Below are 19,205 nucleotides of genomic sequence, written 5' to 3'. Positions count from 1 at the left end.
CTTTCTGTCTGTGAACGTTCATTTTTTTTGTGGGTTTTTTTTTTGCTTTGGTCACAGTCACCAGATGGAAAGGGATCATACAGGCGACAACATTCGTGTGCAAATATATTAGTTTGCAATATGAAAAAGCCAGATTGTATGTAAGCAAAGCAGTTGAACCTCCTGCGTGCTACGAACGAAATATTAAACATACAAATGCCAATTTAGTTTGGAGAACAAATGTTTTCATCTTGTTTGGCAGAATGATGCCAAAGTGTCTTTCTTTAACCATACGAATATCCTTGCCTCCTCGAGAGGAAGCCAACCAGATGGATAAAATAATTGCGGGATGAATAATGAATGACAGAAATGATTGCAATGATTTAAAGGTTTTCTGTCTCTCTCTCTTTTTTTTTTTTAAAAAGCCTAAGCACTAGAACAGCTACTGAGTGGATCGACATATAGCAGACTCAAGACCAAGTGAGGTCAGTGAAGGTACAACAACAAAATCAACATGATCAGCAGCAAATAATAATAATAATAATAATAATAATACATTAACTATTATCCAAAGGCTTAAAAAAATAATGAGGAAATATTGAGAAAACACCCTAAAACAGGGAAACAAAACCCCAAAACTTTATCACCATAACATTTGTCCACTTAACCGATCCATGAACATGTGTGATTGTTAAACAAACAAGTCTGAATGGAAGAAACAGTTGAACAACGGTTTCTATGATAACACTGATGAAACATAACATGATAAACATTGGATTGGACACAAAAAAAAAACGTTTTATAGCAAGACATAAGAGAAATACAGTAGAACAGGATGTTGCTGTATAGCAAATAGTTCCAGTCTCATTAAAAAGTAATATTTTTTAACTGAATGAAAGCTGTCCAGGCATTGTAAGTATATTCAAAGACTATCAACCAAGCATCCTATGAATGGAAGACACCCATTAAGAATGAAAAATAAAGTAGAAGTAATGAGCAATACATTAAGGACTACATCAGCCTGCACATGCCCTCTTCTGGAACCATGAAGTAAGAACAATAATTAGAATGTAAATAATTCTAATTAATATTTAGTTACTGAGTACTTCAATCTGAAAATCACAATAGAGTCATTTTTGAGCAAAACCTGTAACCCTCAATAGCTGGATGTATGCATAAATGGCTCATAAATGAAATAAGACAAATGGATTAAAAAGAAATTGTCATTAGGGTCCAACAATTCCACTTTATTTCTTTTAAAATCACAATTTCAAATGGTCTCACTCAGATCAGCATTGTGTGTTTTGTATAAAACGCTTTGTATTTCAAATATTTCTGTTCCCTTCAAAGCATTATTGAATTATTATTAGTAGTCATGGTATTAAAATGTTTTAAAGTGCAAGAATCAAACTATTGTGATTGAATATTTACACCATGATGAAATGTTGTAAACACCTAATGTTCATGTGACTTGTATCCATGTGTTTAAGAACTTTGAGGATGGATTTTGACTGTAATTAACATCACAGTCTACTACAATGACTCAGGACCACAGATTGCATTTAATCACCTGCTCACATTAACAATGATGGAACTGTAATGAATGGACGTTCTGTACCACCCAGATGAAGATGAGGTTCCCTTTTGAGTCTGGTTTCTCTCAAGGTTTCTTCCTCATACAATCTCAGGGAGTTTTTCTTTGCCGCAGTCGGCACTGGCTCGCTCATTAGGGACACGCTTACAGTTATAAGAACCAAAATTGTGCATTCTTTTATAACCACTTTATATCCGTAAAGCTGCTTTGAACCAATATCCATTGTCTAAAGCACTTACACAAAAAAAAGTTAATTGAACTGAACTGAATTGACTTTTCTTTGTTCCTTCTTGTTATATTCTTACAGCAGTTGTTTTTTGGTCTTGCAGGACTTTCCTCCAGGAGTGTTATCATATCTGTATCATACTGTAAGGAGGAACACCTAATATTGGATGACATCTAGTGGAGAATCCCTGAAGCTGCTTCTGTCTTTATGGTTGAACCAGAGTGGCTCCACTAATTGACCTTCATTCCAACCAGACCTGCTGGTGTCTCTGTAAATATTTTAAACCACGCCGTTCAGTTTCAGGTAACATCCTGAACAAATGCTAATTCACAAACTACTTAACACACAGAATGACCTCTTACACGTAACCATTATAGAGATGAATTACAAGTGAGAAGAATAGCATTATTATTTGATTCAACAAAACAGAAGTGATAAATGTGTCTAGATGTTAAGACACACCTGGGGGGGGTTGCAACATGAGAAATTGTGGGAGGATGCAGAGGAAAGGAAAAGAGGGAGGGCTTGTTTATGTAAACCCAGGACCAGAGTCTGAAAGAGGCATGTGACGAACACCTTTCCTCAGGTAAGAACATTCTGATCTGCTTAATTTATAACAAAACTGTGTGTGTACGTGTGTGTGTATGTAACGTTAATATTCTAAGCCTGTGTGCAGAGATATTGTGTGCATTTATATTAAATGCATTTTTCACACCTGGCCATTAGATTTTATATGCAGAAATCCAAATAAAGTATTTGTGAATTGAAACACATTCGGAAAAAAAATTCTCAGTTCAGAAATATTATTTCAAATAGTTGCTCAGGATCTTTATAACATCATGCACCCCAATGATGGAGCGATGTTTATATTTTTGTTTCGATCCACGCACTAATGCTATGCAGATCCTTTGGTACATTAGCAACCCGATCCCTCATTCATCTTTAATGTGAAGTAATCTGATAGGCCACTGGTGGCCACATTGGACGAGTGAATTTGTTGCACTAGCACACAGTGGGTACTTTAACACAAAAAAAAAAAAGAAAACAAAATCCTTGACCCATTTGCATTGTAAATTATACACTTCAGAGTACACAGACATCCTTTGCACCATTGTGTGAAAAAAAAAATAATCCAGTTTATCTGTAAGTTTTTTCTTATCTCTGAAACTCACATCTCAGTTTTCATGGAAAATCAGAAATGGTGTTCAAAGAAAATCGGAACCAGTCCATCCACTGTGAGCATCAGAGCTATTTAGGTTCAAATGAATGAGCTGATGTTCATATACAGAGGGAATCTGTTTGTCAGAGCACCCTGGTAAACTGATAGCATTAACCTTTCATCACAGAAGAAGCCCTGTATTTGCAGGGCATGCAGGGCATGAGAGAGCTCAGTCCAGTACATTCCTAGACTCTGGTGAGAAAGTAGGCACAATTTTACACTGCAGTACAGTGGAGCAGAGATTCACTCATCAATCTACACATATGGGGTCACTGATCAAGCATATGGAGTTAAATACCTTTTTTTTGAGTGAGTGTCCCTGACAACAGTGCCCCTAGTGTTCTCACATAATAGACACTTTGGAACAACTGAAAAGACTTCGAGCGTGACATTAATTCCAACTAAAAGAGCGTAAATATTACGTTTAGATACATTCATTTGTTCTAAGTTGTTGTTTCTATAGTTACAGCTCTTAAACATTATACAATAAGCATAGCCTAATGATGAGATATATATTTAACGATTATGGAAGGAGTCTGCAGTATCAGTGCTTTGTAACAGTCTGCCAATGGAAAATATATATATTTTTGTATTATTAACTCTAAAGAGAGACAAAGAAGCTTTTAAGGTACCACATGTTTATAGCTGTGATAACATAAGACACAACAGGAAACAATGTTTTGCACACATCTAATGTAACTGTAACTGTTAAATGCGATGTGTCTTAAATAAATAAGCAAAACATATAAAGATTTGGTAAATGGCCGTAGTATATGAAGAATAAAACCCTGCATTATATCACCTTAGTGTGGATTATTTTCCTATAAGCAACTTTTGTTTGGTTTTATGAATTGCATAACACTTGTTTTTCATCTGTGTAATAAATTAATGTCATATAGCTGAAGACTGCTCTGCTGTTTTTAACAGAGACATTTCATCGTTGAAGCATTGACCCTTCAACAAACTATTACAATGATGTTACTTGGATCACATTTAAATAGTAAACCTTTTCTTGGAACAGTATCTCAGCAACTGTACAGCACCCCTGACCCCCTAAACCCCCTGCCTACATGGATAACCCAGACCTTATGTGACCTAGGACACGGTGAGAAAGAACTCCAGCGACTTGCAGAGAAACAGACAGCTGAAGTGGATGAAGTGAATCAGAGCCTTGATTCTGCAATTTTTGGTGCTCAGAAAGAAGAGCGCCGTTTACTGGAAAAGGTGGAGAAAGACCACCGGGAAGCCCAACAGAGACTACAACAGCTCAAAAGAGAAAATGCTGCGGCAGCTAGAGTAGGTCAATCCTTGGTTGACCGTCAGCTGCAAAAGATGGGCCAGCTTAAGGAGCAAATAATTATGTGGGGAAGATGCCCCACTGGACCCAACAAAAGTCAGTTGCTGAGAGGAGTTAAAGAAGTTATGCAACCTTGGGAGATCTCTCTTTCCCTGAAAAGAGTCACTTTCCAACCCAGTCCTGAATATAATACAATTCAGTTTGGGGAGATTAATGTGCAAGAACACAACTTGACTCTTCCAGTTGGAGTCTGCGGACCACAAGGACAAAAATGTGCTCTCCACACTGGCGAGATACCAGGTGATAAGCATGTGGCTGTATCAGAGCAGCTTTGTCCCCCATGTAATAGTGGTGCTGAAAAAGATTCATCAAAGACAAATAGTGGAAGTAGTCGCGTTGTCAGAAAAATCCGCCTATCAACAGCTAAAGATGATGTATTAAATGAGAAGGTAAAAATGCCCAGCCCAAAATCATATAAGGTTTGTCCACGTAAGCAAGGTACTTCAGAATCTTCTCAGGAGGACGACTCAGAATTGTTCAGTTCTGACGCACATGGAGAGGACCTGTTCCTTGCAATTGATACAATGTCAAGCCATGGAGAACTGGAGGCAGAAAGCTTTGTAGCTGACAAAAGTGAAATAAGAAGACATTCTTTTTCCAAAGGCCAAAGGAAACAAAGAGTCCTAGTTCAGGTTTCAAGCCAAGAGCCATCCTGTCCACCTGAGGAAAGTAGACATGAAGACTGTGGACGAAACCATGGTTTCCAAAGAGAAATGTCATTTCCTATGACATCTTTTGCAGGCCCTAAATCAAGTTATAGTTGTGTGGACCTCTGTTGCAAAGAACAACCACAATATGGTAAAGGTTTTGCTGGACCAAGACGATCACCTTCTCCAGCAGAAAGCACAGACTCCAGTTATACCTATACCATCAGTACTGGCAGTAGCCAAAGTGGATCCATAAAAACTGAAACCCAATATTCAGTCTCCACTGCTGACCTATTGGCCAGGGGTCACCACTTAATAAATGGAAAAGAAAAGCTTCAGAAGAAGTTACAGCAGAACAACTTATCTAAGCCCCAGAGTCAAAGTCTTAAAAGATCTGAGACCTTGGATTTAAAATATCAACATCTAAAAGATAACTATGAGGTCTCAAATCGAGTATCAAGGTCTTTGTCTATGTCTGAAATAGAACGAAAAGGAACCAAAGCTGAACATAATGGAAACAGAAGCAAAAAAGAACGAAGCAGCTTAGGCCTGTCAAAGGTTTTAGAAGAGGGACGAACACTAAGAGTGGGACTTTTGGTCAAAAAATTTGGTAAGCAGGGCTCAGGACGCAGTGACTTTACTCTGCCTAGTGGAGTCCATGCCACACCTCAAGGTCAGCTGTTTGTAGTTGACTGTGGAAATGTCCGTGTGCAAGTAACAGACCTACAGAAAAACATTGTGCAGCAAGTGACTCTACCAGCAGTGGACTCAAGCTCTCGGCACTGTCGCAATTTTTTTGATGTTGCTGCTAACTCCAAGGGCTTGATAGCCCTGACATGTGCTGCTGAACGTGCAGTGCTGGTCTTTAATCGCCATGGTCGACTTTTGCAGACCTTTGGGGGCTCCGGTACACAGCAAGACTTTGAGGCTCCAAGAGGTGTCACCGTAACAAGGCTGGATGAGTTTCTAGTTGCCGATATTCGACGAGGCACTTTGACAACTCTCAAACTTGACCCAAAAACAGGAACCAAGATAGAGCGCACTGTAGTCACAGGTTTTCACAGGCCCTATCTTGTGGCATCATGTCTCACTACAGGCCTCATGGCTGTCTCTGAGAGGGGCAATGAAACTGGACGTGCAGCTTGTATAAGGGTGCTGGAACCTGGTTGGAACACCATTCGCACCGTGGGCGTATGCTCTGGCATGGGACCTGTGCTTACCAGCCCTTGGGGTATATGCATTGATGGAGATGGAAATGTTCTTGTGGCAGACTGGGGCAAGCAGCATCGTGTGTTGCTGTACCCTGCAGTTGGTGTGGGTCGGGATATTGTTAGCCAAGGCCTTAGCAGCCCTAGAGGCCTTGCTTTGCTGCCTGAAGGTCACCTTGTGGTCTCAGATAGCATGAACCACTGCATTAAGATTTACCGCTACAAGTAATTGTGGATACACCAGTCAGTACCTGTGGAGTGATTTAATTGCAGTTATTTTTGTTGTGATAAATTAATATAACATCTCAAGAATATGTATAAGCTTGCTATATTAATCGAAGACCTGTGCATTTATACAGTTTGTGTTAGGTTTTAATGTTTATTGTGATTTTTTTTTTTCAAATTCTTTTCTATATGTTCTCTCAAGAGTTTCTAATCTGTATTTACTAAAGGTAGTCAAATTGTTATACAATCTGACTCATTTTTCTTTATCAGAACAACTATGAGCACATCTATTATATACAAAATAATCTGATATATTAGACAATATACTGTATATAGCCTTAAACTAGACATTAAAGAACATAATGTAGTAAAATACAGATATTTGTGTTTTGGGCAAATAAATGTGTTCACGTAATCATATTCTTTATTGGATTTTACTTTTCTGATTTTAATACAATTTATGGGGACTGTATTTGATTTAAATAATATTGTAACTCTCATCTTCAAATAAATAGTGTGTTCCAAATACATGGGTCCATTGCTTGTTACTTTCTCTGATCAATTCTAGTTCACTCATTAACAAATGAATAGTTCCTGTAAATCAGGCAACCCTAAAAATTCTGTGTATATAGATTTTGTTTCCTTGTCGGATGGGAAGTTAAAAAAGTAAACACTGCGCAGAACACCTATATTATAACATTTTATATTTAATGTAAAATAATGTTCATTTATATTGTCAGTGAAACAGGTAAATATGTTACAAAATATCTTTCATGGATATATTGTCAGCTTGTTTCTGATAGGATTTTTTTATAGTATAGAAAATCCAAAAATAGGAGAAAACAAATAAACAAAAAAGGCTAAGAAAAAGTAAAGAAACATTTGGATTAGAAACAACAATCAGTTTCATTAAGAAGAAATAGTATTCTTTCAATTAGTCTGGAGTATCCAGTCCCAGTTTCAGCCATCCATGAAAGATCCTGGTTCCTCCTGGAGTAAGTGAAGGAAAAGGTTGAATGTTGACCAGAATCCCTATAAAATGACATTCTGATTAAAAAGTGGCAGCAGGTGATCTTGTGGCTACCTCAGATGCCAGCCACAAAGTTACCCATGACTGTTCAAGAGAGTTTTTCCTGCCACAGTCGCCATGGCTGCTCATCAGGGATAAATACACACCATTCACCTTGACTGTTGATTTCTGTAAAGCTGCTTTGAGACAATGTCTGTTGTGAAAAGCGCTATAGAAATAAACTTGACTTGACTTGACTTGACTTGACTGTTCATCCTGGATCAATCAACTTCCTTGCCACCAACAAACCAGTTTATGACTATGTATAGTCCTGTACAGTAAGATTCTCTATAATAATAATAATAATAATAATAATAATAATAAAAATAATAATAATAATAATAATAGAAATGTATTTACTGAGGTCAAGAACACATTAATATGCTGGTAATAATGGGGAAAAAGTATCCTGGTTTTAAACATTTATAAATACAAATAAAATAAGGCTTTTCAAGACATTCAAATAAATAAATGTATAAATAAAGACGAATGCATAGTGATTAAACTTACAAGATGTTTGTTCTCCTTGTTACCATTGGATCTTACAGTAAAGTTTTTGCTTTTAGTTTTTTACAGTAAATATTTTTTAGGGCAGAGTATGATTAGAGAGTTAGCTCAATCAACAAATCAATTAACAATCAAAACGAAATAAAATTTTTAAATGAGTATTACATTTTAACATTGTTCTTTTGTTTCACTGTTTGACGTTCATGTGTGTTCTTTTATTTACTTTCAAACTAAGAATCATATAACAGTTTTGCTGAAGGCATTTAAAGTCATAAACCCCACCTAATTAATTTAATTAATTCAATTCTAATAGAACAAACCTGTAAATCTCTATTACCCAACACTGACAAAGACACATTGTTCAGTATCGGGACTAAATTGAGCTGTATTGCTACAATTATTAATCAGGTGTGTGGATGGTCGCATAAATATAAAAAGTACAACAGTGAAATTTTGTGATAAAAACCTCAAGAACTTATTGAAACTAAAACCTACTTTTCAGAATATATCTCATGACAGAGGTTTTTCCATGTTTGCTGATTGAAACTGAACTTGAGATCAGTGGTGGTGTTAAATACAGGGTAAGGTCAGAGTCCAGTTAATGATTTCCCCTCTAATACACAGCAGTTAGTTAAGTTTAGTTCTGGAAAGTTAAGTTAATAAGATAAGGGAAAAATCAGTTTAGTGACCAATAACACAAACAACTTAATTTAACTCTAAAAACATTTTAGCTTAAGGATATATGTTAACCGTACAAGTAAACTAAACAATCACATCATACACACGAAACGTACACATCGTAAATACAATTTAAATTATTACCCAGGAAACTTTTATTCCAGGGTACAGTTTTATCATTATAAGTATTGACTGCTCTTGAACTATTTCACATTTTGTAGTGTTACAACCTCGAACTGAAACTGACTTGGATCACATAACTGTTATTTAGCTTGAGAATAAAAAATTATATAACTTAAGCATATTTCATGAGCTTACAGACAGGTGTTTATTGTTTGATTTTGCCCAATATCACTATTTTTTACATCTTTCTATTAAATCATGGTCAAAAGCCTGTTTCCATTAATATCAACTTTCTAAATATGTTTAATGGGATAAATTGAAAACATTATCAGCCCAGTTCTTGTCCATGAAAATTGACCATTTCTGCTAGTCTTTTCAAATAAAAATGAATGAGGTAAATAGTTAACCATTGGCCATAAAAATGTGGTTGACACAAGCCTTGACTTTGTGACTCAAGCATTGTGACTCAACAATAACTTGTAAACAGTGATGGCAAGAGTACACACATCCTTACTCAGGTTAAAGTACAGATAATCATGTTTCAAAAGACTTTGGTAAAAGATGAAGTACTGACTTTTTCACACAAGTTAAAGTAAAAAAGTTTGGGTTCTGACATGTACTTAAGTAAAAAGTAGCTGTTACTACCACCAGTTTTAGTGTCACGCTGGTAACTGAAGCTCACATCATATTAATATATTAATATATAAAAATCAAAACATTTATTACCTAATGAATGTATCTAGGCTGAACATCCACCATATAGAATACAAACAGAGAAGAGATGATGATCAGGTGATCAGGAAGGTCTCTGTTCTTAGTCATGTTTACATCACTGACTCCCTCTGTCTCATCCACGTTAACCCCAAACTTCTTGTTGCCTTCTGCCTCGTTAATTGTGAGCTTTGTAAACTAGCCTACATCTGTGGTGTTTGAAAGATCAGGAAATGATACACCGGTGGTAGATTGAAAAAGCAGCGCAATGACAAGAAAAAATATTGATCATGTCACCAAATAGATTAAACCGAAAGCTTGTTTTGTAAATGTAAGAAGGTTTTATAAGTAAAAGTACCTCAAAAAATCAATAGTGAGGTAAAGTACTGATACCATAAAATGCAAGAGGTTTGATTTATCTGAGAGAATATTCCTGAAGTGTGTTTTCAAAAATAATTTTACTTCATTCAAAGAATATTTTAACGCAACGTTTTCTAGAATGTTGACACACAAATTCTCTTCCATAATCAATGACTCAAATAATTCTGGAAAAGATTTTTTAGAGAGATAAAGTAATCTTTTGTGTAGTATCCCAGAAGCTCGTTTCCTAATCACAAACTTTTGTAATATGGGACTTTTCACTCTTGTTTTTTTTTTCTTTGGCAGTAAATCATGCCACATCCTACACATTGTCCAGAAACTGATAAGCCCACAGAGTTTGCCACTCCGGCCCGCCCTGTGTATAAAGTATAAAAGTCTGACTTTTTGACTGTCAGTGTACATTTTCTGACCTGGAGCAAGAAAAGAACTAATGATGAAGTGGCTCTTGGTGTTCTTTTCTGTGTGCTTAGTTCTGGTTCTGAGCAACGCAGCACCAGCGTGAGTATCTTTTGCAAAAAGGACATGAAATTTGACATTTCTTTTAGTCGTTAATAATATTGTGTTATTCTGGGTCCAGGGTACAACATCAGATCAATAACAGATGATCAAAGTCACTAGCTCAGGTTTTTTTTTTCAGGAGTTATCTTAACTATTAACCCTTTATACTCCCAGGTCTAGACTTAACATTCTTTTCTCTTATACCGTTTCTATTATTGTCAATGAATTCATGCTAATTCATGCCTTTTATTGAATAATAAAATGAGTACATGGAAATCTAAAATCAAAATGCAAATCGTAATACAAACACAAATGGTATTTCTTCTTTGCATTACAGCAACCATGATGTTATCGGTATGTATATATGTTCCTATTTTACCAATTCTTTTTTCTCTTTTTTTTTACTTGTGGTATTTATTAATTTAGCCACATTTTAAGAAATTTAAAGAAATATGAATAGAATCCAAATCTACTGTATTATTTGTTAAATATTATAAACAATTATTTTTTATTATTATAATTTCATTTATATGTATATAATATGTGGTTAATACTGTTTTAATTCGTTCTAAAGAAAAGGCTGAAGATTCCCATTACAATGCCAAGTATGACCGGTGTGAGGGCATCGAGTTTGATGCCATAGCCCCTGACGAGAGAGGAAACGCACTGTTCTTTAAAGGTTAATTTAATAAAATGTACTAATAATTTATACATTTTTAAGTATAGCACTTAAACAATATTTATTAGCACAAAGATGTTCTAGGAACAAAATTAATGATCAGGTATTAGAAGGTACAAACCTGCAGACTACTCTACAGGTAAGATATTTTACCAATTCAGCAGAACATAAGGATGAGTGAGGAGGCTTTAGTGGGTGTGAGGAACCACAACAGTTGAAGTTGAATTAGAATTAGAATTACTGGTACAAATATGAATATATATATATATATATATATATATATATATATATATATATATATATATATATATATATATATATATATAAATATATATGTCGTTCCTCTGCCTGTCCTGATGTTGATTTGGGCATACACAATCCAACTGGGAAGAAGTATGCTAGAACTGATGTTAAAGTTATGGAACTATATTGTAGACTATAATACCAGAAATAGCATTTAAATTATATATATTTTTTTAATTCATGGAATCTCTGAAGACTGCTGCTTATAAAGCACCTTCATTCTAAAGTTTTAGCATCACTTTATAGTTCTGTCTAACTACTTACTGTTTTGGTTAAAAAAATAGTTATTATTCTTTTCTTATTATTAAAATAACTTAAAAAAACCCTGTTAAATTCAAACTTCTCAGGTGACCATTTATGGAAGGGATTTTCAGGCCCTGGTGAGTTAGCAAACGGTACCTTCAAGGAATTAGACGAATATCATCATATTGGTCATGTGGACGCAGCCTTCCGTATGCACAATCAAGATGTGGAAGACAGCAAACACCATGACCATGTCTTCTTCTTTCTGGTACAATATCTGTTTTGTTCCTCCTATTATTCATTCTAATATCTGCACTGAGGTCAGCAGGATTATATGGACAAATGGCATAAATATGATAAATGTTAAATATATCACAGGATGACCAAGTCTTTAGTTACTACAACCACACACTGGAGAAAGGCTTTCCTCAGGAGATCCAGCAGGTGTTCCCAGGTGTTCCCAGCCACCTCGATGCAGCAGTGGAATGTCCAAAAGGAGAGTGCACCACTGACTCTGTTCTGTTCTTCAAAGGTGAATATATTGTCATTTCACAATCTTTATTTATTCTTCATATTGTGAAACGACGACCACTGGATGGTCAGGGTTTTATTAAATAATATGTGTAATAATTCATTATGTAATAATATTTAATATTATTTATTGATTAATATGTTAAATAATTATAATAATAAATATTATTTTTAATTAAATACAAATACAAACATGAGCTTCATTCTGATAAAATAAATAAATAAAAACAAGCAAATTAGTGTAAACTAACATTCTTTCTAATATTTTCTTTCTTGTACTGAACTGAGGGTAAAATATCATCATAATGTTATATGTATTGGGGTCCTGTAAGTGTTGGGGTTCATTACAAATTATATTATCAACAACTTGTGAAGATTCTTTGACTAAAGTAGAATATTTAAAATATTTAAATCAATATAAAAGTTTCTTAGTATTTGGTAGATCTCATTTTGCTGTAATTATAGTTTGACCTCAAGATGGATCTGACTCCACGTTTGCACAAAATCTTGATCTGAACACATGCTTCACTACATGATTAGAATTCAAAAACATTTTTGTACAAAGCAGTTAATATTGTCTTTAACTAAATGAATGTGAAATGAGAGAATGGGTCAGCAATTGTATATAAAGTGACATTATTCTATATTTAATCATTAGGACATGAAGTGTACACCTTTGATATCAAGACCAAGACAGTAAAGAAGAAGGAGTGGGATCACTTGCCTGTCTGCACATCTGCATTCCGCTGGCTTGAGCACTACTACTGTTTCCATGGTCAAAACTTCACCAGATTTCATCCCTTGTCTGGAGAAGTGGAAGCGAATTATCCTAAGGAAACCAGACGTTACTTCATGATATGCTCAAATATTGGTGTGTGGTTGTGAACTCTAGGAGTGTTACCTAATTTCCTTTTTTTATTTTATACATTTGTTTTTAACTGTTGTTCTGATTTCGGTTGAAAGCTGGTGTGTTAAGGTAATGTTATAATCACTGTTATGTTCAGTTTTGTGTATGGTTTGGACATGTGCAGAGGAGGGACATGAGTTATATCGGTAGGAGAATGCTGAGGATGGAGTCGCCAGGAAGGAGGAAAAGAGGAAGGCCAAAGAGGAGGTTTATGGATGTGGTGAGGGAAGACATGCAGGTAGTTGGGGTGAAAGAGGCAGATGTAGAGGACAGGGGGGTATGGAGACGAAGGATCGCTGTGGCGCCCCCTAATGGGAGAAGCCAAAAGAAGAAGAAGAAGAAGAAGATATTCAGTTGTGTGTGTACATAGTATGGCTAAAATGTCAGGCAAGAGACTGCTCTTAGTAATGCGTTAATATGCTGATGTATTTATATGCTTAATATATTTATAATCTTTTTTTTTTTTAGCTAAGTATAACCTAAGTTGAATAAACCTTCTCAAATCTTCATTCACAAGAGTCTACAATACCTATCTTAGAGAAATGTAATGTTACAAATGAAGCAAAAAACAAAGCAAACAATTTCCATATAGTGAATCTTCATATTTTAAGTCAATATATTTTATAACACAATTTAGCATGCAGGAAATCAGGAGCATTATTAAAGTTTTTTTTATTATGTATGAGGTTTATGTGAATAAAGGTCAAATGAAAGGGAAGTACAGTGAATATACTGTATACCATGACACTTATGCATATGAAATTAATCAGACTATGATTTAAACATGCAAACCTTTATGTGGAATTCTTGCTTTTTTATTGTTTTTTTTGGTTTTTTTTGCAATGTAGGTCACGGAGCTGGCCACAGAAGGCCTCGTTGTAAAGTTGATGCCATCACCACAGACAGCTCTGGCAAATCATATGCATTTCTAGGTGAGTATAATTACAGTATTGGTGAGAATAGTTGAGTGAGAATAATATTTTATATATATATTTTATAGGAAAAAATGGTCAACTGAAATATCAATCTTACTACAATTTTAGGGCCAATGTACATTAGATTGGACACAATCCGTGATGGCGTTCATCCCTTCCTGATTGTAAGATTATGGAAGGAAGTCTCAGGACCTGTAGATGCAGTGTTTTCTTATGATGACAAAATTTACATCATCCAGGTAAAAGAAATTACTGCATTCCATTTTCAGCACATTTTGAACCACACGGCTTAAACAACGAAGCAGCTTATTTATGAATTTTTCCTGGGTTTTTCCCGGTTTCACAAACTTCAAGCCAAAAAACTGAAACCCATAACATTACACCAATGAAATTTCCGAACGGAAACGAAAAAACATACCTCACCTGTGTTCTGAGCTGCACGGCATCGGGAGAAATAACGTTTTTTTTAAACGCACAACGATGACAAAAGATAAACTCCTGAGAGAAATAGTTGTGAAAGGAAGGAGGAAGACAGTGAACAATGACTTTCTTGGTCGGCTACTGTTTAGATACAAACCGTTGTAACGTGTTGAGTCTGGGTGAAGGGAGAGCTCGCTAACTCCAGTTACAACAGAAATCATATAAGTACAGACAGATTTCCAAACCTCGTGCTTTTTTATTTTTCTTGGCAACAGCATTAAGGGTTAGTCAAAGAAACTTAGAAATGAGCATTAGAAAATAATAAGGACATATTCCTCGGTCTCCACACATGCAGTAATAGCGGGAAAATGCAGTGGCAGGCTATTCCCAAAATACCGCTATGCTCCTAAAGGAAGCGCATCATATTTCACCCGTTACATCGTGTGTAAAGTGTCTTTCGTTAAAGCCTGTGTAACATTCATTAGTGTAGACAGGTGCGGCTTATTTATGGTAAAAATAAAAATATTTGTAAAATTCAGTGGGTGCGGCTTATATATGGGTGTGCTTTATAGCCCGGAAATTACGGTATATAGACTATATGGAATATAAACGTATTGGGGCACCTGACTTTTCCACCCATATATGGTTCCTCCTCAAACTGTTACCACAAAGTTGGAGGCAAACATGTGTAAAGAATGTCTTTGGATGCCCTAGCATTAAATTGTTCCATTACTTGGAAACTAGCACAAAGCAAGCTTATAAAAATATACTTTACATGGTTTGGGGTGAAAGATCTTCAGTGGCCTGTTATAGAGCTCTGACCTCCACCCTCTAAAAACTTCTGGGTTGATTTAAAACACTGACTGCACCCCAGGCCTCCTCACCCTACATCATTACCTGACTTTACTAACACCCTTTTGACTAAACAAGCAAAAAAAGCTCACACTCTAAAATCTAGTGAAACATCTTCCCAGAAGAGTGGAGGTAATTATAACAGCAAATGGGGACTAAATGTAAAATAGAATGGTAAAAAATGACATACAAATGTTCACAAACTTTTGTCAATATAATGTATGTTGCCTGTCAGATTAGATTAACTCATTTATTAAAAAGTATGCTTTTGGTTGTTTTATTATATAGTAGTAGAACTGTATCACGTGGTTGCCTCAAGCAGTTGCTCCCCTCTTATTGGGGAACACTTACACAAGGATCATAAATTTGCTAGCTGATAAAGCAACTGGACTGAGAAATCAGTTTTTGCATAAGTCAACTATATGCTTGGATTAAAGAGATTAAATAACCAGGCATTCTGAACAATTAGAAGAAGCCACACTTAATGATGTAAAAAAACAAAAAATTACAAGTTTGACAAAAATAATCACTGATGCATCGGTGTGATTTGATATAGTTACTGCAAAATATCATTTTCCAATAGCCAGACATTTCAAAGTGTACTACAATCACGGTAATGACACGTCATGCATTACAGTATATCCGTTCATATTTACACACAATATCCACAAAACAATGTTATGCAACGTCAATTTAATCTGTTTATCACTAGTTTTAGGTTATATGGCATATGTACCAAATAAGACCCTGTAAAATACACTTTAAGATAAAATCATTATTGCATTAAAATAATTAGTGTATTAATGAGCAGCACAGCACCAGTAATAAATACAGTGGAACCCGGTAATGTCGATGTCCTAGGGGGTCGCCAAAAAGCATCGAGGTAACCGATGATCGAGATAAACGAAAATCAAAATGGCGGCAATATATTAACGTGCTTGAAATTTCTTTATGTACATGATGTGCGCTAATAAATGAGAATGTGCATGCACGTGTTTTTTAAGGGTTTTTTTACACAACAGCGTTGCCGCGATTTGTTTGATGAAGGCACGCCATAAAAATACATACAGTACATGTTTATCTGTCAGGAATCCACCTGCCACGCCCCCTTCGGCCCCCTTCAGCGTGTCAGGTGCTTTCTCGGCCGCTTTCTCACATATGGTGCTCGTTTAGCATCATCACCAGCTCCTATTTAAACTTCCACACTCTCACTGTCCGTTATTGTTGGTATATGTTGGTTTACGGCGGTCGTTGTTATCGCGCATGCGTTTCCCAGTACGTGTCTTCCAAACCGGCACTCTCTCAACGGCTGCTCTTTTCTTCCCAAAGCTGCGCCGCGCCTCTACTAACACTACGAACACTAGCACTAACTAACAGCAGAGATTCACCAGTATACAATACAACACCTGGCTTGATTTTTCCGCCACTTCCGCGAGTTCTCCTGCGGCTGCACCGAGATAACCGACGTTAAATGGCAAATTTTTCCCCCCTTGTGCTCGAGATATTAGGGTTCGGCGACATAACCGATAAAAAATGCTTAGAAAAAGCGATAATTTGGCGGTTCCACTTCAAAAACGTCGACTTAATAGGGTTGTCGAGATAACCGAGGGCGAGATAACCGGGTTCCACTGTAATATAAAAAAACAAATAAACACCTTTGACCAATAAGATTCGAGTTACATACAACTGGAGTATAATAATTGTTAGTATGCAAATGAGCTAATGCTAATAGTACAATGTAACTGGACTAAATGCTTCTGTATTACTACTATTGTATATTTCTACATTGTATTAACCAACAGTTGGTTCCTAAAATCTCCTGACCTATTGATATGCTGTTTAATTTCACCAAGTCCCTGAGTAAATATATAATATGAGTAATAAGGAGTAAAACAGCATATTCAGCACTTATTAGTATGTGTTAGTACCTAACATTTAATAGCTAATATTAGTTACAGTAATCATTTGTGTAGTGACTTTTAAAAGAGATCTTTAAGGTAAATTGTTGTTTATTTTGACAGGGTGATCAAATCTATATCTACAAATCAACAGCCCATTATACACTCATAGAGGGATATCCCAAACCGCTGAAGGAGGAATTGGGCATTGATGGATCCGTGGATGCTGCATTTGTATGTAACGAACATGTTGTTCATGTTATACAAGGTATATGTCTCTTTAATGTCAACATTTCCATGCATTCAGAGTCTTAGATGAATACAGAATATTGAAATCAAGTGACTATACAATATTTTCTATAGATTCTAGTAGATTAAGACATGACCCAATGTTTCAAACAGGTCAGAAAATGATTGATATTGATCTGGAAGCAACTCCAAGAGCTGTGAAGACTGAAGTGCCACTGCCCTTCCCTAAAATTGATGCTGCTACATGTCACACTGATGGTGTGAAAGTCTTTGTTGGTGGGAATTACTACATCTACCAGAGCCCTAAACTGCTGGCTACAAGCAAGATAAACCCAGTACCCCATAAGGTCTCATCTGACCTGTTCGGTTGTGAAGAATAGGAGCTTCACATGAAATGCATGAAATGCTGTTCTGTCAAATTTACTGTCCACCACAAATGTGAATAAACAGGTTATTTTTATTCAAAGTTTTTGATTACTTTATTCATAATTTCTAGGTAGCTTCTCAGGCAGATAGTTTAAGCAATATTTTTTACTTTTGAGGTAAGTCCTTTTATGTGAATGTTTTTCTTTTCTGTAGAATTTTTATGATAATTTATATTAATATATTTATATTGATAGATAAAATCGATTCTTTGATTTAATGCAATGGGACACTTGATAATAAATGAATGCAAAAAACATATACATGTCTCACACAGTGATATAATTCCAAGCCCTTTTCTTTCAGAGTTAACACACAACACAATTACAAGGGAATCAATAAATTAACTTACCTGACCACCACCACAAGCTTCTAAATGCACAAACTAAATTAGAAAATTAATACAAAAATAAATAAATAAATCACAATTGGTGTATTGGGGTTCTTAATGTCCTGGCCCATATGCCATGCATACTCGGCACCCGCTGTAAAGGTGCCCCGATGGCATATATAATTAATTTTCTAATTCTGTTAAAGGTCATGGTAGATCCAACTAATACTGTGCACAAGTTAGTAGTCCAAAAGCCCATAGGAGATCTACAATGTTATGCATCATCCATTTGTCTGCATAATAACCCCTAGTAAGGAAATTAAAGTTTAATCAAATACTAACTAAATGAAATTTATTTTAGCTTTAGATTATATTTTTTTAAATAATCACTCTGCCTACGTCTTATATATCTACCCGAGAACTGTTTTAAATATCAGGTTAAATATCAGATTGTTCCTGATACAATGTCAAAGGTACAGCTTTTACTAGCATCATTAAACACATTTGTCTAAAAGGGGGATACAAAATTTAGACTGAAAAGGTTTCTTGCTTTTTTGTTTCTCTGCTGTCAGTTTTTGTCTGATTTAACTTTAAAAAACAAACTAAAAACTAAAACAAATTATCCTTCGATGATTTCGCGGCTGTCACATCTATCTGCTGTTAATGCTACATTACTGGCATTCACAAGTGTGAGAAAATGAAGTGAATCTCATAAAACTGTAATGCCATCATCATTATATCGATTTAGAGCCAACAACAGGTTCACTGTCTTGGTGTTTATTGTATTAATGCCCAACCACCATGCACTGCCACCTAATCAACCTGCTAATGCTGATAGTATTGGAGGATGTGTTTGCATTAACATCCACAATATCATCAATGACACAAAAACAATAACTCTGTGAAAACTATCGATCTAAAACATCAATGATGTTCCAGAGAAACCCATGTGAGTACCTCGTTTTTGTTGTTTTCGGAGGATATTCCATCCCATCATCAGGAGACCAATAAA

General features: G+C 35.6%; 2 protein-coding genes across 2 annotated transcripts; both read left to right on the top strand.

Moving 5' to 3' along the window:
• Positions 1–5,493: 5,493 nt before the first annotated feature.
• On the top strand, positions 5,494–6,459 carry LOC124378619 (E3 ubiquitin-protein ligase TRIM32-like). Its single transcript, XM_046838350.1, has one exon. The coding sequence runs from the start codon at positions 5,494–5,496 to the stop codon at positions 6,457–6,459; it is 966 nt and encodes a 321-aa protein (XP_046694306.1).
• A 3,847-nt stretch (positions 6,460–10,306) lies between these two features.
• On the top strand, positions 10,307–17,899 carry hpxb (hemopexin b). The gene is made up of 10 exons (XM_046837065.1): positions 10,307–10,422; positions 10,760–10,776; positions 10,997–11,101; positions 11,752–11,915; positions 12,026–12,179; positions 12,837–13,049; positions 13,934–14,017; positions 14,129–14,259; positions 17,314–17,458; positions 17,593–17,899. The coding sequence occupies exons 1-10, from the start codon at positions 10,355–10,357 to the stop codon at positions 17,817–17,819; spliced, it is 1,308 nt and encodes a 435-aa protein (XP_046693021.1). The 5' UTR covers positions 10,307–10,354; the 3' UTR covers positions 17,820–17,899.
• The last annotated feature ends 1,306 nt before the right edge of the window (positions 17,900–19,205 follow it).

The sequence above is a fragment of the Silurus meridionalis genome, chromosome 24 (assembly GCF_014805685.1).
Source record: "Silurus meridionalis isolate SWU-2019-XX chromosome 24, ASM1480568v1, whole genome shotgun sequence".
Taxonomy (NCBI): domain Eukaryota; kingdom Metazoa; phylum Chordata; class Actinopteri; order Siluriformes; family Siluridae; genus Silurus; species Silurus meridionalis.
Note: the sequence above shows the minus strand (reverse complement) of the source record. Positions and strands in the feature narration are given on the sequence as shown.